General features: G+C 37.4%; 1 protein-coding gene across 1 annotated transcript in view; it reads left to right on the top strand.

Moving 5' to 3' along the window:
• Positions 1-23,411, top strand: part of PRKCI (protein kinase C iota) — a 71,837-nt gene that overhangs the window by 7,828 nt on the left and 40,598 nt on the right. Inside the window, exon 2 of the mRNA XM_043594928.1 lies at positions 8,320-8,441. Within this exon, the coding sequence (XP_043450863.1) occupies positions 8,320-8,441 (122 nt within the window). The remainder of the gene's footprint in view (positions 1-8,319; positions 8,442-23,411) is intronic.

Below are 23,411 nucleotides of genomic sequence, written 5' to 3'. Positions count from 1 at the left end.
ATCTTAACCATTGCCTGGGTTTTCCAGTGTTGAATTTTAACAGTGAACTTTTATCTTAAAATATTATCAATAATTAGAAAAATTTCACAGATTATCTTCAAAGATACCCAGTCTCCTTTCATCTCTTTGATGTATGCTAAAGAGCATAGAAACTAACTTTGAGAATGTACCCAGTTGTGCCAAGAACTGTGATAAGTGTTTTGCCCTTATTTGTATTCATGACCATATTCAGAGGCGGGTATCGTTATCTGCATCATATCGATGGTAACGCTGAGGCTTAGTAAGCCACCATACAAAGCTGAGTCTTACCCTTCAGAAAAATTTCTCTTTCTCCTTTTACTATATTGATGAGGCTTTTAAAAATCACTTTTTTGCTTTATTGTCAAATTCATATCTCACAGTTCTTTTTGAGCCAATTTTCTGTCTTCTTGATCATTAAAAAATAGAACTTGCTTTATGCCTGTCAATGAATAACAATTACTTTGAGGAATGATACTGTGATTTATATGAAGTCTCTTTCCCCAGAACCTTCAGCCTAGTGATTTTACCATCCATGGATAATTCTGCCTAAATCTCTTGTATCAGTGATTACAAATAAAACTTTTTTCTGTTTATGCTACATTTAATTTTGGAAAAAAGCTTATTTTGAGATAGCAGAAGGATTGAACTGGTGGTTTTTTCAGGTTTATTTTTAAGAGCAATTAGCCCTAAGGAAAAACTTTAGATTCTATATTTTAGAACAGAGGAACATAATGAATGCTCAAAGCAGTTTGTCTTCTGAGGCCCAGTAGCAAAATTAAAACTGCCTTTTTTTTTTCTTTTTAAAAAATTCAGCTAAAACTATATCTAAATTTTCCATTTTGGGAATCTTTGTGGTGAAGCAGAATATATTCTGTCAAAGACCAGTGGTAAGATAATGTATGCTAACACTGAAGTTAAAACCAGAGAAAAAAAATCTTTCATGCATAATTTGTTTTATACCTTTAGAATGTAATATCTTTATTTTGCAGCTCATTTTTAGCTTTGGTGCTATAATAAGAATCTGGTGTTTGTGGAGGGTATGAACATGGTGCTTTCTCAATTACTTAGAGAAGTGTTTACATAAAACTCCCTTAAATGTTTTAGTTCCTGGAACTTAAGGAGTGGTCATTGATAAAGCATAACTCCTTCCCCGGGTCTCCTTAGGATGTTTGTACTTATGTTTTTTTAATGATTATACAGATGTTTTAAAAAATATTTGTATGTTCTGATAAATGCTTTTTAGTTCTTGAAAAATAAGATTTCTTAAAAATCCGTATTGTATACAGACATGCTTCTGTATGTGTTAATTGTAACTCCATGTGGACCTTAATAAGAAAGTCATATTTTGATGATGCCAGATATTAATTTTTTTTTTCCCTTGCATTCAAAAAAGATGTCATCCTTGTACTTTGCCAGAGAACTTCTACGGAAACCTTTCCTTCTCTTCTGACTTAATTCTAAAATATAATCTCCCAATCCTTATATCCCTTATACTAGTAAACTTGAAGGTATTTTGAAAGAAAAATTGTTGTAAGGTAAGGATGTTAGAAGAAGGAACTATTTTATATTTTTAAAATAAAATTTTAAAATATTTGAAACAATTTTATTTATAAAAAGTCATTTTAAATTGTTTTACATTTTAGGGGTGTGTTGATGGCTCAGTCAGTTAAGCATCTGACTTTTGGTCTTGACTCAGATCATGATCTCATGGTTTGTGAGCTCGAGCTCCATGTCAGGTTCTGGGCTGACAGCGTGGAACCTCCTTGGGATTCTCTTTCTCTTTTGCCCCTCCCCTGCTTGCTTACAAGTGTTTTCTCTCTCTCTCTCTCTCTCTCTCTTAAAATAAATAAACTTCAAAAAATTGTTCCATATTTTATTTTTTATTAGAAAGCAAATTTTATAATAAAATCATACCTTTATATGGTAGAGAAATTAACAATAATCTATACCATTCAGAAAGGTCTAAGTACAGAGTACATCTTTCCATCTGTAGTCTCTCCTCAATTCCCAGTTCCACCACCTAGAGTTAACTACTTTTAAAATTTTGTTTTGTTTTATTATATCTATTGATAGATATGAAATAAGAGGAATTTAGTACTACTTGCCATTTCTTGTGCCTATTTTTAGTTCTTCTAATAGTTATGTTTGTAAGTTAAGTAATGTGCCTTCTTCTGCTTTTGTTTTTAATTGTGGCTAAAAAGAATTAAATTTATCATCTTCTACAGTTCAGTAGTGTTAACTATATTCACATTGCCATGCAACCAATCTCCAGAACTTTTTCATTTTGCAAAATTGAAACTGTACCTTTTGAACGATTCCCCATTTCCTTCTCCCTCCAACCTCTGGCAACCACTGCTCCAATTAAGTGGAGTCATACAGTATTTGTCTTTTTGTGACTGGCCCATTTCACTTAGCATAATGTCTTCAAGGTTCATCCATGTGTCAGAATTTTCTTACTTTTAAAGGCTGAGTAATATTCCTTCGTGTTTATATATCACATTTTATTTATTCGTTCCTCTGTCAGTAGACCCTTGGGTTGCTTCCATCATTTGGCTATTGTGAGTAATGCTAGTCCGAACATGGGTGTACAAATATCCGTTGGAGTGCCTACTTTCAGTTCTCTTGGATATATACCTGGAAGTGAAATTACTGGACCATATGGAAATTCTATTTTGAAGTTTTTGAGGAACCTCCATACTGTTTTCTATAGCTGCTGAACTATTTTACATTCCCACCAACAGTGCACAAGGCTTATTTCTCCACATCCTTGTCAATACTACTTGATATTCTCTGTTTTTTTGTTTTTGTATTTTTTTTAAAGTAGGCTCCATGACCAACGTGAGGCTCGAATTCACAACCTGAGATCCAGTCAGATGCTCCACCAGCTGAGCCACCCTGGCGCCCCTGGTTTTGTTTTTGTTTTTTTTGATAGTAGTTATACTAATGGGTGTGAGGTGATATTTCATTATGGTTTTGATTTGCATCTCCCTGATGATCAGTGATGTTGAACATCTTTTTTTATTTTTATTTTTAAAAAATTTTTTAACGTTTATTCACTTTTGAGAGACAGGGACAGAGCGCGAGCCAGGGAGGGGCAGAGAGAGGGGGAGACACAGGACCCAAAGCCAGCTCCAGGCCCTGAGCTGTCAGCACAGAGCCCGACATGGGGCTTGAGCCCACAAACTATGAGATCATGACCTGAGCCAAAGTTGAATGCTTAATCAACTGAGCCACCCAGGCACCCTGAACACCTTTTCATAGGCTTGTTAGCCATTTGTATATCCTTTTTGGAGAAATGTTGGTTCAAGTCCTTTGCCCATCTTTTATTTGGAATATTTGTTTTGTTTCTTGTTCCCTGCTATTATTTTTAAATTATTGGTTTTAGATAGAGTATTGATTCTCCACTAGGAAAGAAACATTTTGAATTTACACTTTTACTTTCTCTACATCTTGATTTTTCTTAGTAATTTTTATATTATAAAGGTTTATAACATTCTATTCTTTAACTTACAAATTTTTCTTTAAAGAAATGAATGCTTATGTAAGTGTTAAGCACTTGAAGAGCTAAGTAGTATGATTAGATGCTTAGACAAGGAAAAGTAATCTTGTGTCAGTAAAACTTTTCTCTTTTAAAGGTTCCTCATAACTGTGTTGTTTGGGGCTAGTATGTTTTCTCAGTCACTTTTACCCATCTGTTTTCAGTCATCTGCGATTTTTCTTATGCTTTCTGGTCTGCTGCTGGTGACTTTTTTGTTTTCTAAGACTTTGATAATTTGTCATTTATCTGTTGTTTCAACGGGCCCTTCAAATGAAAGGATATAGATATGTGTTCCCTCTGCCATAATGCACCAGAAGCCTCTGAGTGTTGCTTTTAGAAAGTTAGGTGACTTTTTATCTCTCTAATCAGGCTTCACTTCTATTTAAAGTATTATGTGAATATATAGCGTTTTTTACATTTACTGAACACATAGGATCCAACATGTGACAACTCCATTCACTCAACCTAGAGTAATTGAATGTCCACTCTGAGCCAGACACGGCTTCAGTTATTGGTGATATAGCAGTGAGCAAAACTAAGTGCCTGCTTTCATGGATTTTACATTTAGTCAAGGGAGATAGACTAAAATATGTATAATTTACATATGCTGGCAAAGTATTTTCTCTGAAGAATAAAAAATTTAACTAGTGGGCTCCTGGGTGGCTCAGTCAGTTAAGCCTCCAACTTTGGCTCAGGTCATGATCTCAGGGTTCGTGAGTTTGAGCCCCACATCAGGCTCTGTGCTGACAGCTCAGAGCCTGGAGCCTGCTTCCGATTCTGTGTCTCCCTCTCTCTCTCTGCCTGTTACCCACTTGTGCTCTTCTCTCAAAAATAAATAAACATTAAAAACAAAATTGAGCCAGCTTCATGTACTAAAGTAGAGTAATTTATTTTATTTAAAAAGTGTTTATTTATTTAGTGAGCATGAGAGTGGAGGGGGGCAGGGAAAGAGGACACAGAGAATCCCAAGCAGGCTCCGCCCAATCAGTGCAGAGCCTGATGTGGGGCTTGAACTCATGAACGGGGAGCTCATGACCCAAGCTGAAATCAAGAGTCAGATGCTTAAGTGACTGAGTCACCCAGGCACCCCAGAGTATACTAATTTAATATCCTCATCAGGGATTTCATCTTTCATTAGCCAGTCTTTTAAAAGTGAGATTATGTAACCATTATGTTCTTGTCAAAAACCCATCTAGGAATAGCTGTGCATTGGGTAGATGCTACTGTGGAAAGTGGTGTCTCGTGTGCAGGAGATTTACTCAGGTCGACGGCTACGGAAGGGAAGGCAAGGGAAGGAAGTAGGCTTAGGTAGGAGGAAATCAAGATGCCCTAAAGTCTCAGCAGAACCCTCAGTTGACCCTCCCAGGAGTTCTGAAGATGAGTTGATACTTCAGAGCTTTCCTGAGTTGTCTACGACCTTTATACCCCCACATGGAATCAGTCATTCACTGTGGGCTGCTCCAGGAAGTGGGTGTGACCATAGGTGAGATTCAGATCTTTGAAGGAGACTGTCAGCTGGTTATTATCTGCTGGTAACATGTCCAGCAGCTGGTATAATAAATGCTCCATTGCTAATGGGGGATTTTAGGGTGGGATGGGGAGGGGAAAAGTCAGATCATAGCATCCACCACAGGTGTCATTAGGATTTGGTTTGAATTCTTCTATTTTTTAACTGAGAGACTGGCAAATATTCCTTTGTGTTTTGATTTTTAAATCTGTAAAATAGGTTAGTATGTCCAGTTTGACAGTTCTTGTGAAGATTATATAGATAAAGTTTATTTTTTTAATTTTTTTTTAATGTTTATTTATTTTTGAGACAGAGAGAGACAGAACATGAACAGGGAAGGGGCAGAGAGAGAGGGAGACACAGAATCTGAAACGGGCTCCAGGCTCTGAGCTGTCAGCACAGAGCCCGATGCGGGGCTCGAACTCACGGACCGTGAGATCATGACCTGAGCCGAAGTTGGACGCTTAACCGACTGAGCCACCCAGGCGCCCCTGATAAAGTTTGTTTAAATACCCAGAGCACACTCAGTTTTCTATAACTGTTTATAGGCAAAGGAAATAAACAGTGATATTTCCTTGTCAAAAGTACATTTTCTTGAAGATGGATTTCTCTTAGAAAGTATTTCTTCTACATCCAATTAAGAAATGTTTGAGTCCTTCTTATATTTTTTAAAAAGTATTTTGTAAACTGTTATGTATATATGTTATATACACATATATAATATACATACATATATACATACAAATTTAAAGAACTGTTGTTATAGGAAAGTGTAGGTCGTAATAAGAGAATTTTTTTATTACTTTCAAAAAAATGCTTTAAGGTTCTTCCAAATTGTAGCTGTCTACTACCATGACAATTGGATTTCTAATTTTTAGATATTAAATTATTTTTTATTAATATTTGTTTATTTACTCTCGAGTTAGTTAATATGCAGTGTAGTCTCAGAGTCCTTATTATGTTAATAGTACTGTGACTCTATGAAACAGTCTGAGGATTTTTGTCTCCCAGTTGTATACAATTTAGTTGAGGATGTGTTATCAGTGTATGAGTTAAATAACAAAAGATGAAACATAAGATACATGTTGGACAGGTTTAAAAGTATGGACCATTTGGCTTATGTGGTTAAAAACTGTTTAATGGAAGTTGATGTTGAAGTGCCTATTAGAGAATTGATCCTCACCTCCCTCTATAAACTGGGAAGGCCTTGAACCTCCCTCTAAATACTGGGCCAAGTATTAAAACTTGAATCATCAAGGTCTTATGTGTGGGAGTTATGAGTAAACCAGATGAGTGCAGTAGAGTATTTGTATTGGGAATGGTGGGTTCAAGTTGAGAATGGGAATTAGAACCAGATCATCAAAAGGTAGAATTACAGGTTTAGGAGACCTCTACATAGAGATAGTGTTAAAACATTGAATATGAATTAAGTTTCAGAGAGAAAGAAAGAATGACAGAAGATGAATGTGAGAGAGAATGTAAAGAGTACCTTGTGATTGAAGACCAAAGGAAACTTAAGCGTTCATTCAGTATAGCAGACGGAGAGCCAGGGAAGCTTACTGTTATGAAAGCCAAGGCAAGAAGTTCTCAGAGGCAGGGATACAAAGCTGTGAGATGCTTAGAAAGATTATCAAGAAAAGGGCAATCCATTTTGAGGCTCTGCTCTTTGCTTACCTTTGATAGCCCATAAAGACCAGTTTTAAACTTTTTTTTTTTTTTTTTTTTTTTGCGCAGATGACTAAAATTTGAAATTCCTTATTTCCTACTCTGTGTTCTGTGTTGCAGCTACCCATTTCTGTTCACAGTTCCTTCCTTTCTTGAACAGGTATTTCTTAAGCATCCATTCTGTGCCAGGCACTGTGTTGGTTGCTAGGAATATAATGAACAAAATAAAACCCCTGCTTTCACCAAACTTACATTCTAGCTGGGGTAGATGGTAGACTATAAACATTGGTTTACCTGCTCAAGTAGTAGAAGAGGTTGGTCAGAGAGGTAGCCAGGGTCTCGTAGACTCCACTAGGGACTTTGGATTTTACTCTTCATGAGACAGAAAGGCATTTGAAGAGTTTAAAACAGAAAGGACATGAACTACATTAATTTTGTAAAACTGTTAGGACAGAATTTGACACATAGGCATCACTCTATAAATTTTTATTAGAGTCATTCAGTCTGTTTGACTTACATTTGAAAGGTGATTGTGTCTGGCTACTGAGTGGAGATGTGATCATAGGGAGCCTTCTCCTGGCTCCTTGGAGGAAGTCCCAGGCCTCTGCTCTAAAACAGTTTGTTGCGGTTTTAAATTTTATACTAAATAGCCAGCCACTACGTAGATTTATTTGAATACTGTTGCTTATCTAACACTAATACAAACAAATACACATTTATGTCTGTTCCTATGTTCTTTGGGTATCTACCTAAAATATTAGTCTTATTTTAAACCCAATTTTGGCAAATGGGAATTCTTTGGGAAATGGTGAAAATGAAGGTGTGAGGTCTAAAAATCATGCCACACGAAGAATGGGTGATGGTCTCATGGGTGGTTAATTTGTGGAAGTGAGGGCTGGGGAAGAGGACTTGACAGATCTTGGTCAAATTATTGAAGAGCTGTTTCTTAGATGAAGGGTGGACTTTTGGGGGAGGGGAGATCTGCAACCTGTGATTGGAACAGATTTCAGTTAAATATAAGGCAGAAGTTCATCAGTAATAGAGCTGTTCATCTGCGGAGTACAGTGCCTCACAAAAGAGTGAGCTTTTGATAACAAAATTAAAGCCAAAGTGGGACAACCATCAGAGCAGTTAGGGTGGCCTACCTGAATGAGAAGGGAGATTGAATGAAAGTTTCTCACAAATCCACTATTTTTACTTTTTTTTCTACTAAGTTATTTATTTTGAGAGAGAAAAAGCATGAGAGGGGCAGAGAGAGAAGGAAAATCCCAAAGAGAGAAATCCCAAGCAGGCTCCATGCTGTCAGCACAGAGCCCGATGTGGGGCTTGAACTCACAAACCGTGAGATCATGACCTGAGCTGACACCAAGAGTCAGACGCCCAACCAACTGAGCCACCAAGACGCCCCCACTATTTTTACTTTTAAGCATTATTTAATATGGATTTTTTGTTTAGTTTACTGGAAGCAATGCATGTTGAGGCACTCACAAAATAACTGATGTTCATCTGATTTTCAGGCACTTAGTGTTATGTAGAGTATCATTAGTTTTGGTCATTCTCAAACTTAAAACTCCTTTTTTTTTTTCAGGGATATCATGATAACACATTTTGAACCTTCAATCTCCTTTGAGGGCCTTTGCAGTGAGGTTCGAGACATGTGTTCTTTTGACAACGAACAGCTTTTCACCATGAAATGGATTGATGAGGAAGGTGAGTGGTAAAGAGAGGGCTGCCTGTGTAAGCATTGATTTAAGATACTATTTTGTCATTTGTTTTCTTTTTTAAAGTTTATTTATTTTGAGAGAGAGAAAGAGAGTATGTGCACACACGCATGAGTTGGGAAGGGGCAGAGAGAGAATCCCAAGCAAGTTCTGCACTGACGACTCAGAGTTCCATCCCACAAACTGTGAGATCATGACCTGAGCCAAAATCAAGAGTCGGATGCTTAATCAACTAAGCCACCCAGGCACCCCTGTCATTTGTTTTTAAAATGTAGTAAAAGTTCAAATTAATTAGGACTATTAGGTATATTAGAAATTTTATGTTATTCTTATTTTGCTTCAAGCACTTAAATAAAAAGAATACCAAAGGGTACAATCTTTGTTTTGTCCTTTTTACTCCAAAATAGAGTGAAATTAATGTGACTTGTTTTCCACCATTAATGTAAACATCTCATCAAATAGTGTTACATTTTGCTTTAATTTTGAAGATGAGTATTGTCTTATATTTTAGAGATTACCTTCAATAATCTGGCAGTATTTTTTTGCTGAGTACTGTAAATACTTCAAAGAAAGTGCTACAGAATAAAAGTGATGATTTCAGAGGTGGTGGCAGAGACTTGATACCTTAATGACTTGGACTCAGAAAACATCTATTGAACATCTGTGTGCTGAAGATAGAAATTTTCTTTCTTTTTTAATTTTTTTAATGTTTATTTCTGAGACAGAGAGAGACAAAGCATGAGTAGGGGAGGAACAGAGAGAGAGAGGGAGACACAGAATCAGGAGCAGGCTCCAGGCTCTGAGCTGTCAGCACAGAGCCGGACGCAGTGCTCGAACTCCCGAACCGTGAGATCATGACCTGAGCCAAAGTCAGACGCTCAACCGACTGAGCCACCCTGGCGCCTCTAAGATAGAAATTTTCTATATTCACACTCATAGTCTCATAGGGAGATGGACATGTAAATAACAAATGTGATAAGTTGAACATAAACGCATAGGCATCTTGGAATCCAAAAGAACCAACATCTCCATGTCCTTGAAATATTTGTGACGTTTGGACTAAAAATAAAGAGAAGTTTTTGAAGTGGAGGAGGTGAGGGGAAAACCACTTTTGATGAAGAATTTAAAAAGAGACAGAGGTGTGAAGAACATGGTGTATGTGGAAGAGCGGTAATTCACTAAATTAAAGTGCAAGGTGTAGAGAGGTGTGGACGAGGGCTAGATCCTTGCTCCTTGGTGTGGTCTGCGAATTTTTGGAAAATGGGACTCTCAGGCCCCATCACAGATCCCTGGATCTGAACCTACACTTTAATAGGAACTCTAGGTGAGTGGCATACATATTTTTTTAAGTTTATTTATTAAAAATAAAGTTTATTTATTTATTTTGAGAGAGATCACACACATGCACGCATGTGCAAGCATGAGTTGGGGAGGGACGGAGAGGGAAAGAGATTCCCATGCAGGCTCCAAGCTCTCAGCACAGAGCCTGACACCAGGGCTCAATCTCTTGAACCAGGAGATCATGACTTGAGCAGAAATCAAGAGTCAGATGCTTAACTGACTGAGCCACCCAGGTGCCCCCAAGTTGCATGAATATTAAACTTTGAGAAGCTTAGGATTCAATCCTGGAAGCCTTTGCAAACCACGTTAGACTTTATCTTACATGATGGAACGTCATTGAAGTATAGTTTTTTTTTTTTTTTTTCAACGTTTATTTATTTTTGGGACAGAGAGAGACAGAGCATGAACGGGGGAGGGGCAGAGAGAGAGGGAGACACAGAATCGGAAACAGGCTCCAGGCTCTGAGCCATCAGCCCAGAGCCCGACGCGGGGCTCGAATTCACGGACCGCGAGATCGTGACCTGGCTGAAGTCGGACGCTTAACCGACTGCGCCACCCAGGCGCCCCTGAAGTATAGTTTAAAGATACCCTAATTAGGGGCGCTTGGGTGGCTCAGTTGATCGGTCTTCCAACTCTTGATTTTGGCTCAGGTCATGCATGATCTCATTATTTGTGGGATCACCCGCATCTGATTTTTCTGCTGACAGTGTGGAGCCTGGTTGGGATTCTCTCTCTGCCCCTTCCCTGTGCACGCCTACTCACTCTCTCTCTCTCAAAATAAACATTAAAAAAAAGGAAGACACCTTATATATACTAGTTTTGTATTATGACTTTCTCTTAATTGTAATGTGAATGGAATTTCATTTTAAGGAATGTCATAATATTTAGCTCAATATTTGGGATATTTCTGTGTTTTCTGATGTGAAAAGCACTGGAAAGATATCCCAACTCCAAGCTATAGATAAACTCAAACGCATTGTCATTTTCTAAAGACATTTTTTATTTGATTTTATTTATTTATTTTTAAATGCTTATTTATTTTTGAGAGAGAGAGAGCGTGAGAAAAAGAGGGAAAGAGAGAGGGAGACAGAGGATCAGAAGTGGGCTCTGTGCTGACAGCAGAAAGCCTGATGTGGGGCTTGAACTCATGAACTGAGAGATCATGACCTGAGCTGAAGTCAGACTGCTTAACTGACTGAGTCACCCAGGTGCCCCAAGACATTTTTTAAAAAAAGGTTTTTAAAAAAATTTTTTTAATGTTTGTTTATTTATTTATTTATTTATTTTTTCTTTTCTTTATTTTTTAAAATTTACATCCAAATTAGTTAGCATATAGTGCAACAATGATTTCAGGAGTAGATTCCTTAGTGCCCCTTACCCATTTAGCCCATCCCCCCTCCCACAACCCCTCTAGTAACCCTCAGTTTGTTCTCCGTATTTATGAGTCTCTTCTGTTTTGTCCCCCTCCCTGTTTTTATATTATTTTTGTTTCCCTTCCCTTATGTTCATCTGTTTTGTCTCTTAAAGTCCTCATATGAGTGACGTCATATGATTTTTGTCTTTCTCTTACTAATTTCACTTAGTATAACACCCTCCAGTTCCATCCACGTAGCTGCAAATGGCAAGATTTCATTCTTTTTGATTGCCGAGTCATACTCCATTGTATATATACACCACATCTTCTTTATCCATTCATCCATCGATGGACATTTGGGCTCTTTCTATACTTTGGCTATTGTTGATAGTGCTGCTGTAAACATTGGGGTACATGTGTCCTTTCTAAATAGCACACCTGTATCCCTTGGATAAATGCCTGGTAGTGCAATTGCTGGGTCGTAGGGTAGTTGTATTTTTAGTTTTTTGAGGAACCTCCATACTGTTTTCCAGAGTGGCTGCACCAGCTTACATTCCCAGTGTTTATTTTATTTTTGAGAGAGAGAGAGAGAGAGAGAGAGACTGTGAACAGGAGAGGGGCAGAGAGAGAGGGAGACACGGAACCCAAAGCAGCCTCCAGGCTCTGATCTGTCAGCACGAGCCCAACGCAGGGCTCGAACTCATGAACCGCGAGATCATGACCTGAGCTGAAGTTTAATGCTTAAACCACTGGTGCCCCTAAAACAGTTTTATTTATTTAATTGCTGTACTCAGTGTGGGGCTCAAACTCATGACCCCGAGATGAAGAGTCACACATTCCTCAGACTGAGCCAGGTAGGCACCCCTTTAAAGACCTTTTAAAAAGTTTTTCTAAAGTAATTCATGTACTTATGTTGGACAAGGTTTCATTTCAACGTGCATGAAATTACATCATTACCTTTTTTTTTTTTTTTTGAGAGAGAGATAGAGAGTGTGTGAGAGGGGGAGGGGCAGAGGAAGAGAAAGAATCTTAAGCAGGTTCCATGCCCAGGAAGGAGCCTGATGTGGAGCTCTATGACCTTGAGATCATGACCTGAGTGGAAATCAACCAAGAATTGGATACTTAACCGACTGAGACACTCAGGTGTCCACCATCATTACCTTTTTAAGCACTGTATAATATTCCATATTGTAGATATTTCATGATTTATTTATTTAACCCTTTATTGATGGATATTTGGACTATTTCCAATGTTTTTGCTACCATAAGACAATACATAATGCACATCTTTATATGTAATTTTGTGCTATTGTATGGGAGTCTCTCTGTAGCCAATTCATAGAATATGCCCTTCATAAATTTTGGTAGCTAGTGACAATTTGCTATCAAAAAAGGTTTGAACCAGTATATGGCACAGCTACATTGAATGAGAGCATCTCTTCACTCATGCCCTTGCCACCTCAGATATTATGAGTTTAACTTTTTTTCTTGGAATCTGATCAGTGAAATACTAGCTTGGTCTTTTAAATTCTGTATTATTCAAGGGTAAGACTGAATATCTTTATTCAACCACTTTAATTTTTAAATAAATAAATATTTATTAATAATTGTATATTAATAGCCATATATTATATATTAATAATTAAATATTAAATTTAATCTTTAAATCTTGTTGATTCTAAATGGTGTGGATATCTCACAGTGTATCTTCAGGCTGAAAATGAGACTATATAATTTAGAATTTAGCATAGTACATACAATATAGTTAGCATCAATAGTTTGATCATTATCATGAGCTAATGTTATTCTCATTTTTTTAAAGTAAGCTCTATACTCAGTGTGGGGCTTGAACTCACAACCCCGAGATCAAGAGTCTCATGCTCCACCAACTGAACAGCCCCAGTGTTATTCTCAATTTTAATTCTGTGCTGATCACTTCATGCCATTTACTTGCCACTTAGGGTTTTTTCAGTTGGTGGTTTTCAAATTCGTGCACATAGGAATCACATATAATGCATTTTATTAAAAGAAATTGATTTAGAGATAATCCATTAAAATTTTTTTTATTGTACTCTTATACTTTGTAATGTCTTTACCTGGGCAGCTCTGTTCCCAGATTGTTTCACAGCTGTCTCTTTCCTGTCATTCGGGTTACTCAAATGTCCTGTCTCCAAGAAGCCTTTCACTTCTATTCACTTTGTATCTTATTTATATGGTAGAATGTAAGCTCCACAAGAACAGAGTTCTTGTCTTTGCCATGGAGCTCCAAAGCCTAGAGCAGTGTGGTACACTGAAAAAACATTTGCGAATTGTACAGAAGGCTAATAGCAAGCCTTCCCACAGTGTAGTTTTATGTTTGTTATTAGAGATTTAAGCATGGGGCGTTGTGGTTTATTCTGTTTTTTCCTAACATAAAAGCATCTTTTAATTAACAGGTGCACATAGTAAATTAAATTAATTATCTGATGAAACAGTCTTATCCTTTTATAATGCAATTCAAAGTTCTTTCTCTCTAAATAGCTGTTAAGTGTCCTAATTTTCTGGGGAAAACTACAAAACTATAGCCCCATCCAAGTAAAAGGTTAAACTTTCTATTAAGGTGTGTTGATTCCCATGTGATCCTTCTTACCCTGGTTAATTGTGATACCAGTCTTTTCTTAATTTTAGGTATATAGAACCAGTAGTAATTATTTTTAAGCTCCTTGCAATTATTTTTCAGTTGTAATTGTGTTGCCTTTATTTTTAGCCATATAAGCATGGGGGTTTGCTTATCTGGAGAAAAAATTCTCTCTAGAATCACTGGAAGACAGGACTATAATTTCTCTGGTTTATGAGAAACACTTTCTAGAAGCTAATCTTTTAATTGTGGGATTTTATATTAGGGCGAGTAATGATCATAAGCTTGCTTCATTTCTTTAAGTAGATTTATGACAACTGTTCTTTTTCTTTGTGTTTAAAACCAGTTTTAATGATTTGTTTTGATGTGCCTGTGGGAAAACCGGTTTGCTTAAAACTAAACATTTTAGAATGAATAGTAATTTTGTAACAATTGTACCTCCCTTCTCATGTGGGGAAAGAATATGGGGCAGAGAATGATAAATGACTTTATAGTTCATCATATTTTAATTGAGACTGTTTTTCCATAAGGATGTGCTTTAAAAAAATTTTTTTTTTTATTGTTTGTTTATTTTTGAGAAAGAGAGAGCAACTAGGGGAGGGGCAGAGAGAGAGGGGGAGACAGGGAGACACAGAATCCGAAGCAAGCTCCAGGCCCTCAGCTGTCAGCACAGAGCCTGACGCGGGGCTCGAATTCACGAAACGTGAGATCATGACCCGAGTCGAAGTCGAACGCTTAACCGACTGAGCCACCCAGGCACCCCAAATATTAAGTATTTTCTACATTTCTTTTTTCTTAAGTTTATTTATTTATTTTGAGAGACAGAACGTGCTTGTGCACTTGTGTGAGGCAAGGTGGGCGGAGGGGCAGAGAGGGAGAGAGAATCCCAAACAGGCCTTGCAACTGCAGAGCCTGATGAGGGCTTGAACTCACAAACCATGAGGTCGTGACCTCTGTCCCTCTCCCCGACTTGTGCTTTCTCTCTCTCAAAATAAGTAAGTAAGTAAGTAAGTAAGTAAGTAAATAAATAAATAAATAAATAAATAAAAAATAGTGCATGTTAACAAAAATATTGATTTGTTTGAAGGAAAAAAATGTCTCTGAGGATCCTCAGATCCCCCTAATAGCCGCTATAAACAAATTGATGATCTTTTCACGTGCATGTACAACTAGAAGGTATAGGGTAACACGTTTTTTCTTTCTTACAAGTAGCCAAATACTGTACAAGCTGCTATTTAACCCACTTTTTCCTTTAACATCTTGTGGATATCTTTCTGTATCAGTGTATGTAGATTTATATAACGTTTATACAATGTGACTGTACATAACTTTTTTTATCATCACATTCAAGAAATTTAATACTGACATATTATTTAACATATGGTCCATATTTAATTTTTTTTAATATCCTTTTTCAGTTTCTTTTTCATTTTTCTAGGACTTTTTCCCCCTGGATATAATCAATATTGATGTAGTGGTTTTGGCTCTCATGTTTCTTTGGCTTCTTTCTTTCTTTCTTTCTTTTTTAAATTTTTATTTAGTTTATTTTTTTAATTTACATCCACGTTAGTTAGCATATAGTGCAACAATGATTTCAATAATGGATTCCTTAATGCCCCTTACCCATTTAGCCCATCCCTGCTCCCACACCCCCTCCAGTAACCCTCTGTTTGTTCTTCATATTTAAGATACTCTTATGTTTTTGTCCCTCTCCCTGTCTTTATATTATTTTTGCTTCCCTTCCCTTATGTTCATCTGTTTTGTGTCTTAAAGTCCTCATATGAGTGAAGTCATATGATATTTCATATGATATTTGTCTTTCTCTGATGGACTAATTTCGCTTAACATATACCCTCAAGTTCCATCCACATAGTTGCTAATGGCAAGATTTCATTCTTTTTGATTGCCAAGTAATACTCCATTGTATTACATCTTCTTTATCCATTCATCTTTATCTTCTTTATCCATTCATCCATCTTCTTTATCCATTCATCCATTGATAGACATTTGGGCTCTTTCCATACTTTGGCTATTGTTGATTGTGCTGCTATAAATATTGGGGTGCACGTGCCCCTTTGAAACAGCTTACCTGTATCCCTTGGATAAACACCAGTAGTGCATTTGCTGGGCCATAAGGTAGTTCTATTTTTAATTTTTTGAGGAACCTCAATAGTGTTTTCCAGAGTGGCTGCACCAGTTTGCATTCCCAGTGTGGTTGTGCATAATTTATTTAATCCTCCTTTGATGGATATTTGAATTATTTGTAGTGTATAAAAAATATTAGTGCAGAGAATATCTTTGTGCATATGTTTTTTGGGCACCTGCACTGTATTATTTATAGGGTGAATTGCCTAGAACTGATGTCCAAAAATATTGTACCTTTTGTTATATTTTTCAGCAATAGCATATGTAAGTTATTTACAGCCTGTAAAAGACTATGTGAGGGAAAAAATAGATGATTTGCAGAGAGTGGGAGAGGATATAATTTGGATGTAGTTCTTTGTTTTTTTTATTAAAATTTTTTTTAATGTTTGTTTATTTTTGAGAGAGAGAGTATGAGTGGGGTAGGAGCAGAGAGAGAGAGGGAGACACAGAATCCGAAGCAGGCTCTAGGCTCTGAACTGTCGGCACAGAGCCCGATGCAAGGCCTGTACTCAAGAACCGTGAGATCATGACCTGAGCTGAAGTCAGACGCTTGCCTACTGAGCCACCCAGGCATCCCTGGATGTAGTTCTTTAATTCATGTTACTGTTGGGTTCAGTAGCTGAGATTCATGGAAATTTGAAATGCAGGTAAACATTCTTTGACATAAAGAGTATATGTGGAGTGTTTCTGAATCTGCAAGGTTAAACGATTAAATCTGATGTGTTCATAGGGTGGACAACTGAATGTCAAGATGTAACAAAACCATACTTAGGATGGAAGGAAACATTTCATATGATATTTTACAAACATCTTTTAAAAATTTTTTTAATGTTTATTTCTTGAGAGAGAGACAGAGAGAGACAGAGTGCAAGTAGGGAAGGGGCAGAGAGAGAGGGAAACAGAATCTGAAATAGGCTCCAAGCTTTGAGCCTTCAGCACAGAGCCCAGTGAGGGGCTCAAACCCATAACCCAGGAGATCACGACCTGAGCTGAAGTTGGATGCTCAACTGACTGAGCCACCCACGCACCCTGATATTTTCCAAACATCCCTCATCTGATTTTCTTTTAGCTGGTGTGTTAGGAGCTTCATACTTTTTCTCTACCACCCCACATTGTATATTGACACTGTATATTAAGTGGCAAACATGTCAGAAGGAACAGTGAGGAGAAAACTTTCTGACTGAATGTATGTTCAGTGTGATGTCAGTTACCTAGGTAGCAGTATTATGGATCCAAACCTGAAAATTAAAAAATGAAAATTGACATCAATAAGAAAAAAATCTACATTCTCCTTGAGCAGATCTTGCCTTGTAATTGGTATTTTCCTTTCGCTTAGAGAACTTCTTTTAACATTTCCTATAGTAGAGGTTTGCTTTTGATTTATTCTTTCCTCTTTTTCATGTCCTTATTTTCACCTTTAAAAAATGGTTTTATGGCACAAAAACAGACACATAGACCAATGGAATAGAATAGAAACCCCAGAACTAGACCCACAAACATATGGCCAACTCATCTTTGACAAAGCAGGAAAGAACATCCAATGGAAAAAAGACAGCCTCTTTAACAAATGGTGCTGGGAGAACTGGACAGCAACATGCAGAAGGTTGAAACTAGACCACTTTCTCACACCATTCACAAAAATAAACTCAAAATGGATAAAGGACCTAAATGTGAGACAGGAAACCATCAAAACCTTAGAGGAGAAAGCAGGAAAAGACCTCTCTGACCTCAGCCGTAGCAATCTCTTACTCGACACATCCCCAAAGGCAAGGGAATTAAAAGCAAAAGTGAATTACTGGGACCTTATGAAGATAAAAAGCTTCTGCACAGCAAAGGAAACAACCAACAAAACTAAAAGGCAACCAATGGAATGGGAAAAGATATTCGCAAATGACATATCGGACAAAGGGCTAGTGTCCAAAATCTATAAAGAGCTCACCAAACTCCACACCCGAAAAACAAATAACCCAGTGAAGAAATGGGCAGAAAACATGAATAGACACTTCTCTAAAGAAGGCATCCAGATAGCCAACAGGCACATGAAAAGATGTTCAGCGTCGCTCCTTATCAGGGAAATACAAATCAAAACCACACTCAGGTATCACCTCACACCAGTCAGAGTGGCCAAAATGAACAAATCAGGAGACTATAGATGCTGGAGAGGATGTGGAGAAATGGGAACCCTCTTGCACTGTTGGTGGGAATGCAAATTGGTGCAGCCGCTCTGGAAAGCAGTGTGGAGGTTCCTCACAAAATTAAAAATAGACCTACCCTATGACCCAGCAATAGCACTGCTAGGAATTTATCCAAGGGATACAGGAGTACTGATGGCATAGGGGCACTTGTACCCCAATGTTCATAGCAGCACTCTCAACAATAGCCAAATTATGGAAAGAGCCTAAATGTCCATCAACTGATGAATGGATAAAGAAATTGTGGTTTATATACACAATGGAATACTACATGGCAATGAGAAAGAATGAAATATGGCCTTTTGTAGCAACGTGGATGGAACTGGAGAGTGTGATGCTAAGTGAAATAAGCCATACAGAGAAAGACAGATACCATATGGTTTCACTCTTATGTGGATCCTGAGAAACTTCACAGGAACCCATGGGGGAGGGGAAGGAAAAAAAAAAAAAAGAGTTTAGAGTGGGAGAGAGCCAAAGCATAAGAGACTGTTAAAAACTGAGAACAAACTGAGGGTTGATGGGGGGTGGGAGGGAGGAGAGGGTGGGTGATGGGTATTGAGGAGGGCACCTTTTGGGATGAGCACTGGGTGTTGTATGGAAACCAATTGGTCAATAAATTTCATATATATAAAAAATGGTTTTATTGAGGCATAACTGACACGCAATAAATTATACACGTTAATATTAAAAGTGTACAATTTGATGAGTTTTGACACTCAGGAAACCATCACTACAAGTGAGATGGAGACCATATCCGTTACCCCCAAGTGTTTCTGTATGCTTTGCAGTTCCTCACTCCTACCCATCCATCCCAAGCAACTACTGATTTGTTGGCTGTCACTGTTGATTAGTTTGCGTTTTCTAGAGTTTTATAGGAATGGAATCATACAGTATGTACTCTTTTTTTGTGGGGGCGGGGACTGGTCTGGCTTCTTTCATTTGGCAAAATTATTGATAATGTGTATTGTGTGTATCAGTAGTTCATTTCTTTTTATTGCTGAGTGGTATTCCATTATGTGGATCTACCACAGTTTATTTATGTGTTCCTCTGTTGACGGACATTGAGGTTGTTTCCAGTCTGGGGCTATTATGAATAAAACTTCTTGGCAATCATGTATAAGTCTTTGTATAGATATATTTTCTTTTCTCATGGGCATATGTCTAGAACTGGAATGAGTGGCTGGATTATATGGTTGATAAATACCGTTTTTTAAAAATAATGTAGGAAAAGAAATATTTGAAAAAGAGATGAAGTGAGGTATTGTACCTCAGGCAGATTCTCGGGCTGATGATTTTTAGAGAGGAGTTTACATGGAAGTTGAGGGTCTGGAAATTGATACTGTTTTCTTCTTTCTTTCTTTCTTTCTTTCTTTCTTTCTTTCTTTCTTTCTTTCTTTCTTTCTTTCGAGAGCATGTGCACATGCAGGGGAGAGGCAGAGAGAGAGAATTCCAAGCACGCTCTGGGCTTCTGCCCAGAGCCCGATGCAGGGCTTGATCCCACAAACCACGAGTTCATGACCTGGGCTGAAATCAAGAGTCGGACCCTTAACCGGCTGAGCCACCCAGGTGTCCCTGTGAATTGATACCTTTTAAAAACTGTCTATGCCTGGTCATCATTGGAAAGTCTTCCTACACTCCCAGGGGTAGAGTACTCCACACAGAAGACAGCTAGATGACTTAGAGAAGTACTCAAGTATTTCTTTTAGTTCTGGCCTCTGCCCCAGCTCTGTGCTTTAGGTGTTCTGCCTGGTAACCTCTGGCTGCTGCCACTTATATAGCAGGCTGTGTGGATGCCTGACAGGCAGAGGGATCAAATGGGGGCCCACGTAGGAGAAATCCCTTGCAGTGGTAGGATGGAGATGAGTTAAAAGGTGAGGCAAGCAAGAGTGGCCGTATCAGCCTGATAAGGCACCAGGACTCCCAAACTTGTGCTTTGTTCTATGGCGAGGTCTAGCCTTCTTGTTGGCATTTCCATCTCTGATTACATTGTCTTCCTTCCCTTTCTAAGGGACAACTACTACCATAGGTTAAGTTTATAATCAAACTTTTCTCACCCATATCCCTTCATCCCCAGGGAACCACTAATATGCTTTCTGTCACTATTCTATATATATAAATAACAAAGTAGTGCTTTTATGTGCTATTCAATTAATATAAATGGCATTATTCTGAAGCACATGTTCTGAAACTGCCTTTTTTCGCTGGGCATTGTCTTGTCTCTATGCACATTATTCATGCGCATAGAGAACTAGTGTACTTCTTTTTTTTAATTCTTTTTTTATTGTGGTAAAATATACCTAATTAAGCATATTCATAATTTTATGTAAACATCCCCACCACCGTCTTCCAGAATTTTTTTTTTTTATCATCCCCAACAAACTCTCTACCTATTAACTCCCCCCACTTTCCCCCTCCTCACATGCCTTTCTTATACTTTCTGTCTCTATAAATTTGCCTTTCTGTTCCAATGAATTTCTACTATGAATTTGTCTTTGGGTCACCTTTGTTTTTGCAAGATAGTTTTGCTGAGCAAATAATTCCAGGTTAGCAAATTTGTTTTTGCATTTTGTGCACCGTCTTCTAGCTTGTATTGTCTCTGATGCAAATCTGTGGTCAGTGGCCTTTGTTTTCTATGTAATGTGTCTCTTGGGCTGCCTTTAAGATTTTTCTCTTTATTGTTGGTTTTAAGCAGTTTGATAACGACGGGCCTTAGTTCACTTTTATTCATGTTTTGTGTCTTAAGATTTATTGAGCATCTTGGATCCGTGGGTTTTTATGGTTTTCATCAAATTTGGAAACATTTTGGCCATTAGCTTTTCAAATTTTTTTTCTGTCACCACATCCCTTTAGGGGACTGTGGTTAACATGAATATTAGGCCTCTTAAGGTGTCATAAAGCTCACTAATGTTCTGTTCGTTTTTTTTTTTCCCAGTCTTTTTCTCTGCATTTCATTTTGGGTAGTTTTATTGCTTGTATTTAAGTTCACCAGTTTTTTCTTCTGCAATGTGTAATCTGCCATTAATACCATCTAGTATAGTTTTCATTTCAGACGTTATAGCTTTTATTTCTAAATGTTCAGCTTGGGCCTTTTAAAATATCTTCCATCTTTACTTAACATGCCCAATACCTCCAGCTTCTTGAGCATATATTGGATATAATTATACTAACTTTCAGTAACCATTTCTATAAATTTCTTTCATCTGTCAATTCAGGGTTAATTTCGGTTGATGGATGTTTCTCCTGTTGTAGGTCATATTTTCCTGCTTCTTCACATGCCTGGGTATATTTTATTGGATCCTAGACAATGTGACTTTTGCATTATTGGGTATTGGATATATTTGTAGTTTTATAAATATTTTTGAGTTTTGTTCAGGTATACATTTAAGTGACAGCCGATCCTTTGTTGCTTATTTCCAGTATCTTGAACCATTTTTTTTCACTTGTTTTGTATAGTTTTTTTGTGTTTTAGGTAGAGGGTTAAATCAGTTCTTGTTACTTCATCGTCTCCAGAAGTGGAAGTTGAAGATGGGCAGCTTGATAGGATGGCATATGCTTCTGTAACCACTGATTTCTGCCTCCTAGAAAAAAGGAAGAAACCAGAAATCCATTACTGTTGTGATTGGGCCTAATATTGAAAGGATGCCCACCTAAACACTGTAGCATTCTTGAAAAAAATTTTGCAAATCTATATTTTAAGCAACACAACCCTTCAAAGCAGGGAATACATGGACTTTCACAAGTGGTATGTAGTATTCTGAACCCAGTATCCAGAGGTGGAATGGCAGCAGAAAGAAGGTCCGGTGGGAACAGAATGAGTCTAAATCTATGGCAGACTCAAACATCAGGGAGAGGAGTGTTGTTATGCTCTCTCAGGCAAATGTTAAGGGTGGCCAACCTTGGTTTTATGCTGTGTAGATTCTTTCAAGTGTGGGGCACTGAACTGAGTCATATGCTGAGATACCTAACATAACTATGTTTTAAGTTCTGCGTCTTGTCAGGTTATTTTGTAAATAATTGAACTTTGCATATTTATTAAATACTTGAGGTCCAGTGCCCTACTTTGGTTCTTTCTATAGGTGAAAAGAACATGTAGATGCATTGAAAAAAAGACTTGATCTGCTGGTTATAATATACAGATTTTATTACCTTGAAATTCATTGATCTGAGCAGATCTCATTCTGGCTGTATGCCTGTTTTAGGATATGAATATGTACTTTAGTAATAGAGTAGGCTTTCAGGAATAGCTTTTCCTCCTGTCTTTTCTTTCGTGATGATTCTTCACGGAATGCTTCTGAGTTATGTGCCCTGCTTTATCAGGCATTAAACAGTTGGCCCAAAAAGGTAATACTTGAACCACAGACATGCAGTCCAATAAAAATAAAATAGATTTGGATATACATAATATCAGTAATTAACTCCTATTTTCATACTTACTTGTGATTATTCAAAAGTGTCGATCTCTAGGTAAATACTGCATACAGGTACTTTACATGGTCTAGGTTTCAACAAACAGCAGGCAGGTATCCGTCTGGCAAAAAGACAATGTCTAGCAGAAGGAAAAGATTGATTTTTTAAAATATGGTTATAATGATTCTTTATTTTAATTTTTAATGTTTTGTTTTTTAGAGAGAGCATGTACAAGAGTAGAAGGGACAAAGGGAGAGGGAGAGAGAATCTCAGGCAGGCTCCATGGCCAGCGCAGAGCCCAATGACGGGGCTCAGTCCCACAACCCTGAGATCGTGACCTAAGCCAGAATCAAGAGTTAAATGCCCAACTGACCGAGATGCCCAGGCACCCCTGGTTATAATGATACTTTTAACAATAGTTAATTCCATTCATGGCATTTAATCAAAGTGCAATAATAAAAGTCACGTGTATAATGGACCAAGCATACTATGAGTTAACTTTAAAAATATGATCTTTAGTTTTCCCATCATCCTCACAATATAGGTAATGGCCCTCTGTAGAGAGAGATAAATATATATACACACATCAATATACATATGAATGACATACATATATTTCTTATTGTTTAAACACAATCTGAGGTGAGCTTAAATGTATTTAAAATGTATTTAGTTTCCTCACCTGGGGAGTTGTAAATGAAGTGTTAATTAAATTTCAGACTCCTATCTCTAGAATTCTTTGAATATTTCATTATTTAGGATGAATTTAGTCAACTGGCTTATTTGTCTAACTGAAAGAATAATTTACACACTTATTGATGTGTGAAATTCTCATTATTTTTATACTGCTTTTTTATTTTTGGCTTACACTTAAATCTACTTCTGTAGAAACAAAAGTTTTTT

This window comes from Prionailurus bengalensis, chromosome C2, assembly GCF_016509475.1.
Source record: "Prionailurus bengalensis isolate Pbe53 chromosome C2, Fcat_Pben_1.1_paternal_pri, whole genome shotgun sequence".
Taxonomy (NCBI): Eukaryota; Metazoa; Chordata; class Mammalia; order Carnivora; family Felidae; genus Prionailurus; species Prionailurus bengalensis.
This window is presented reverse-complemented; position numbering and strand designations above follow the sequence as displayed.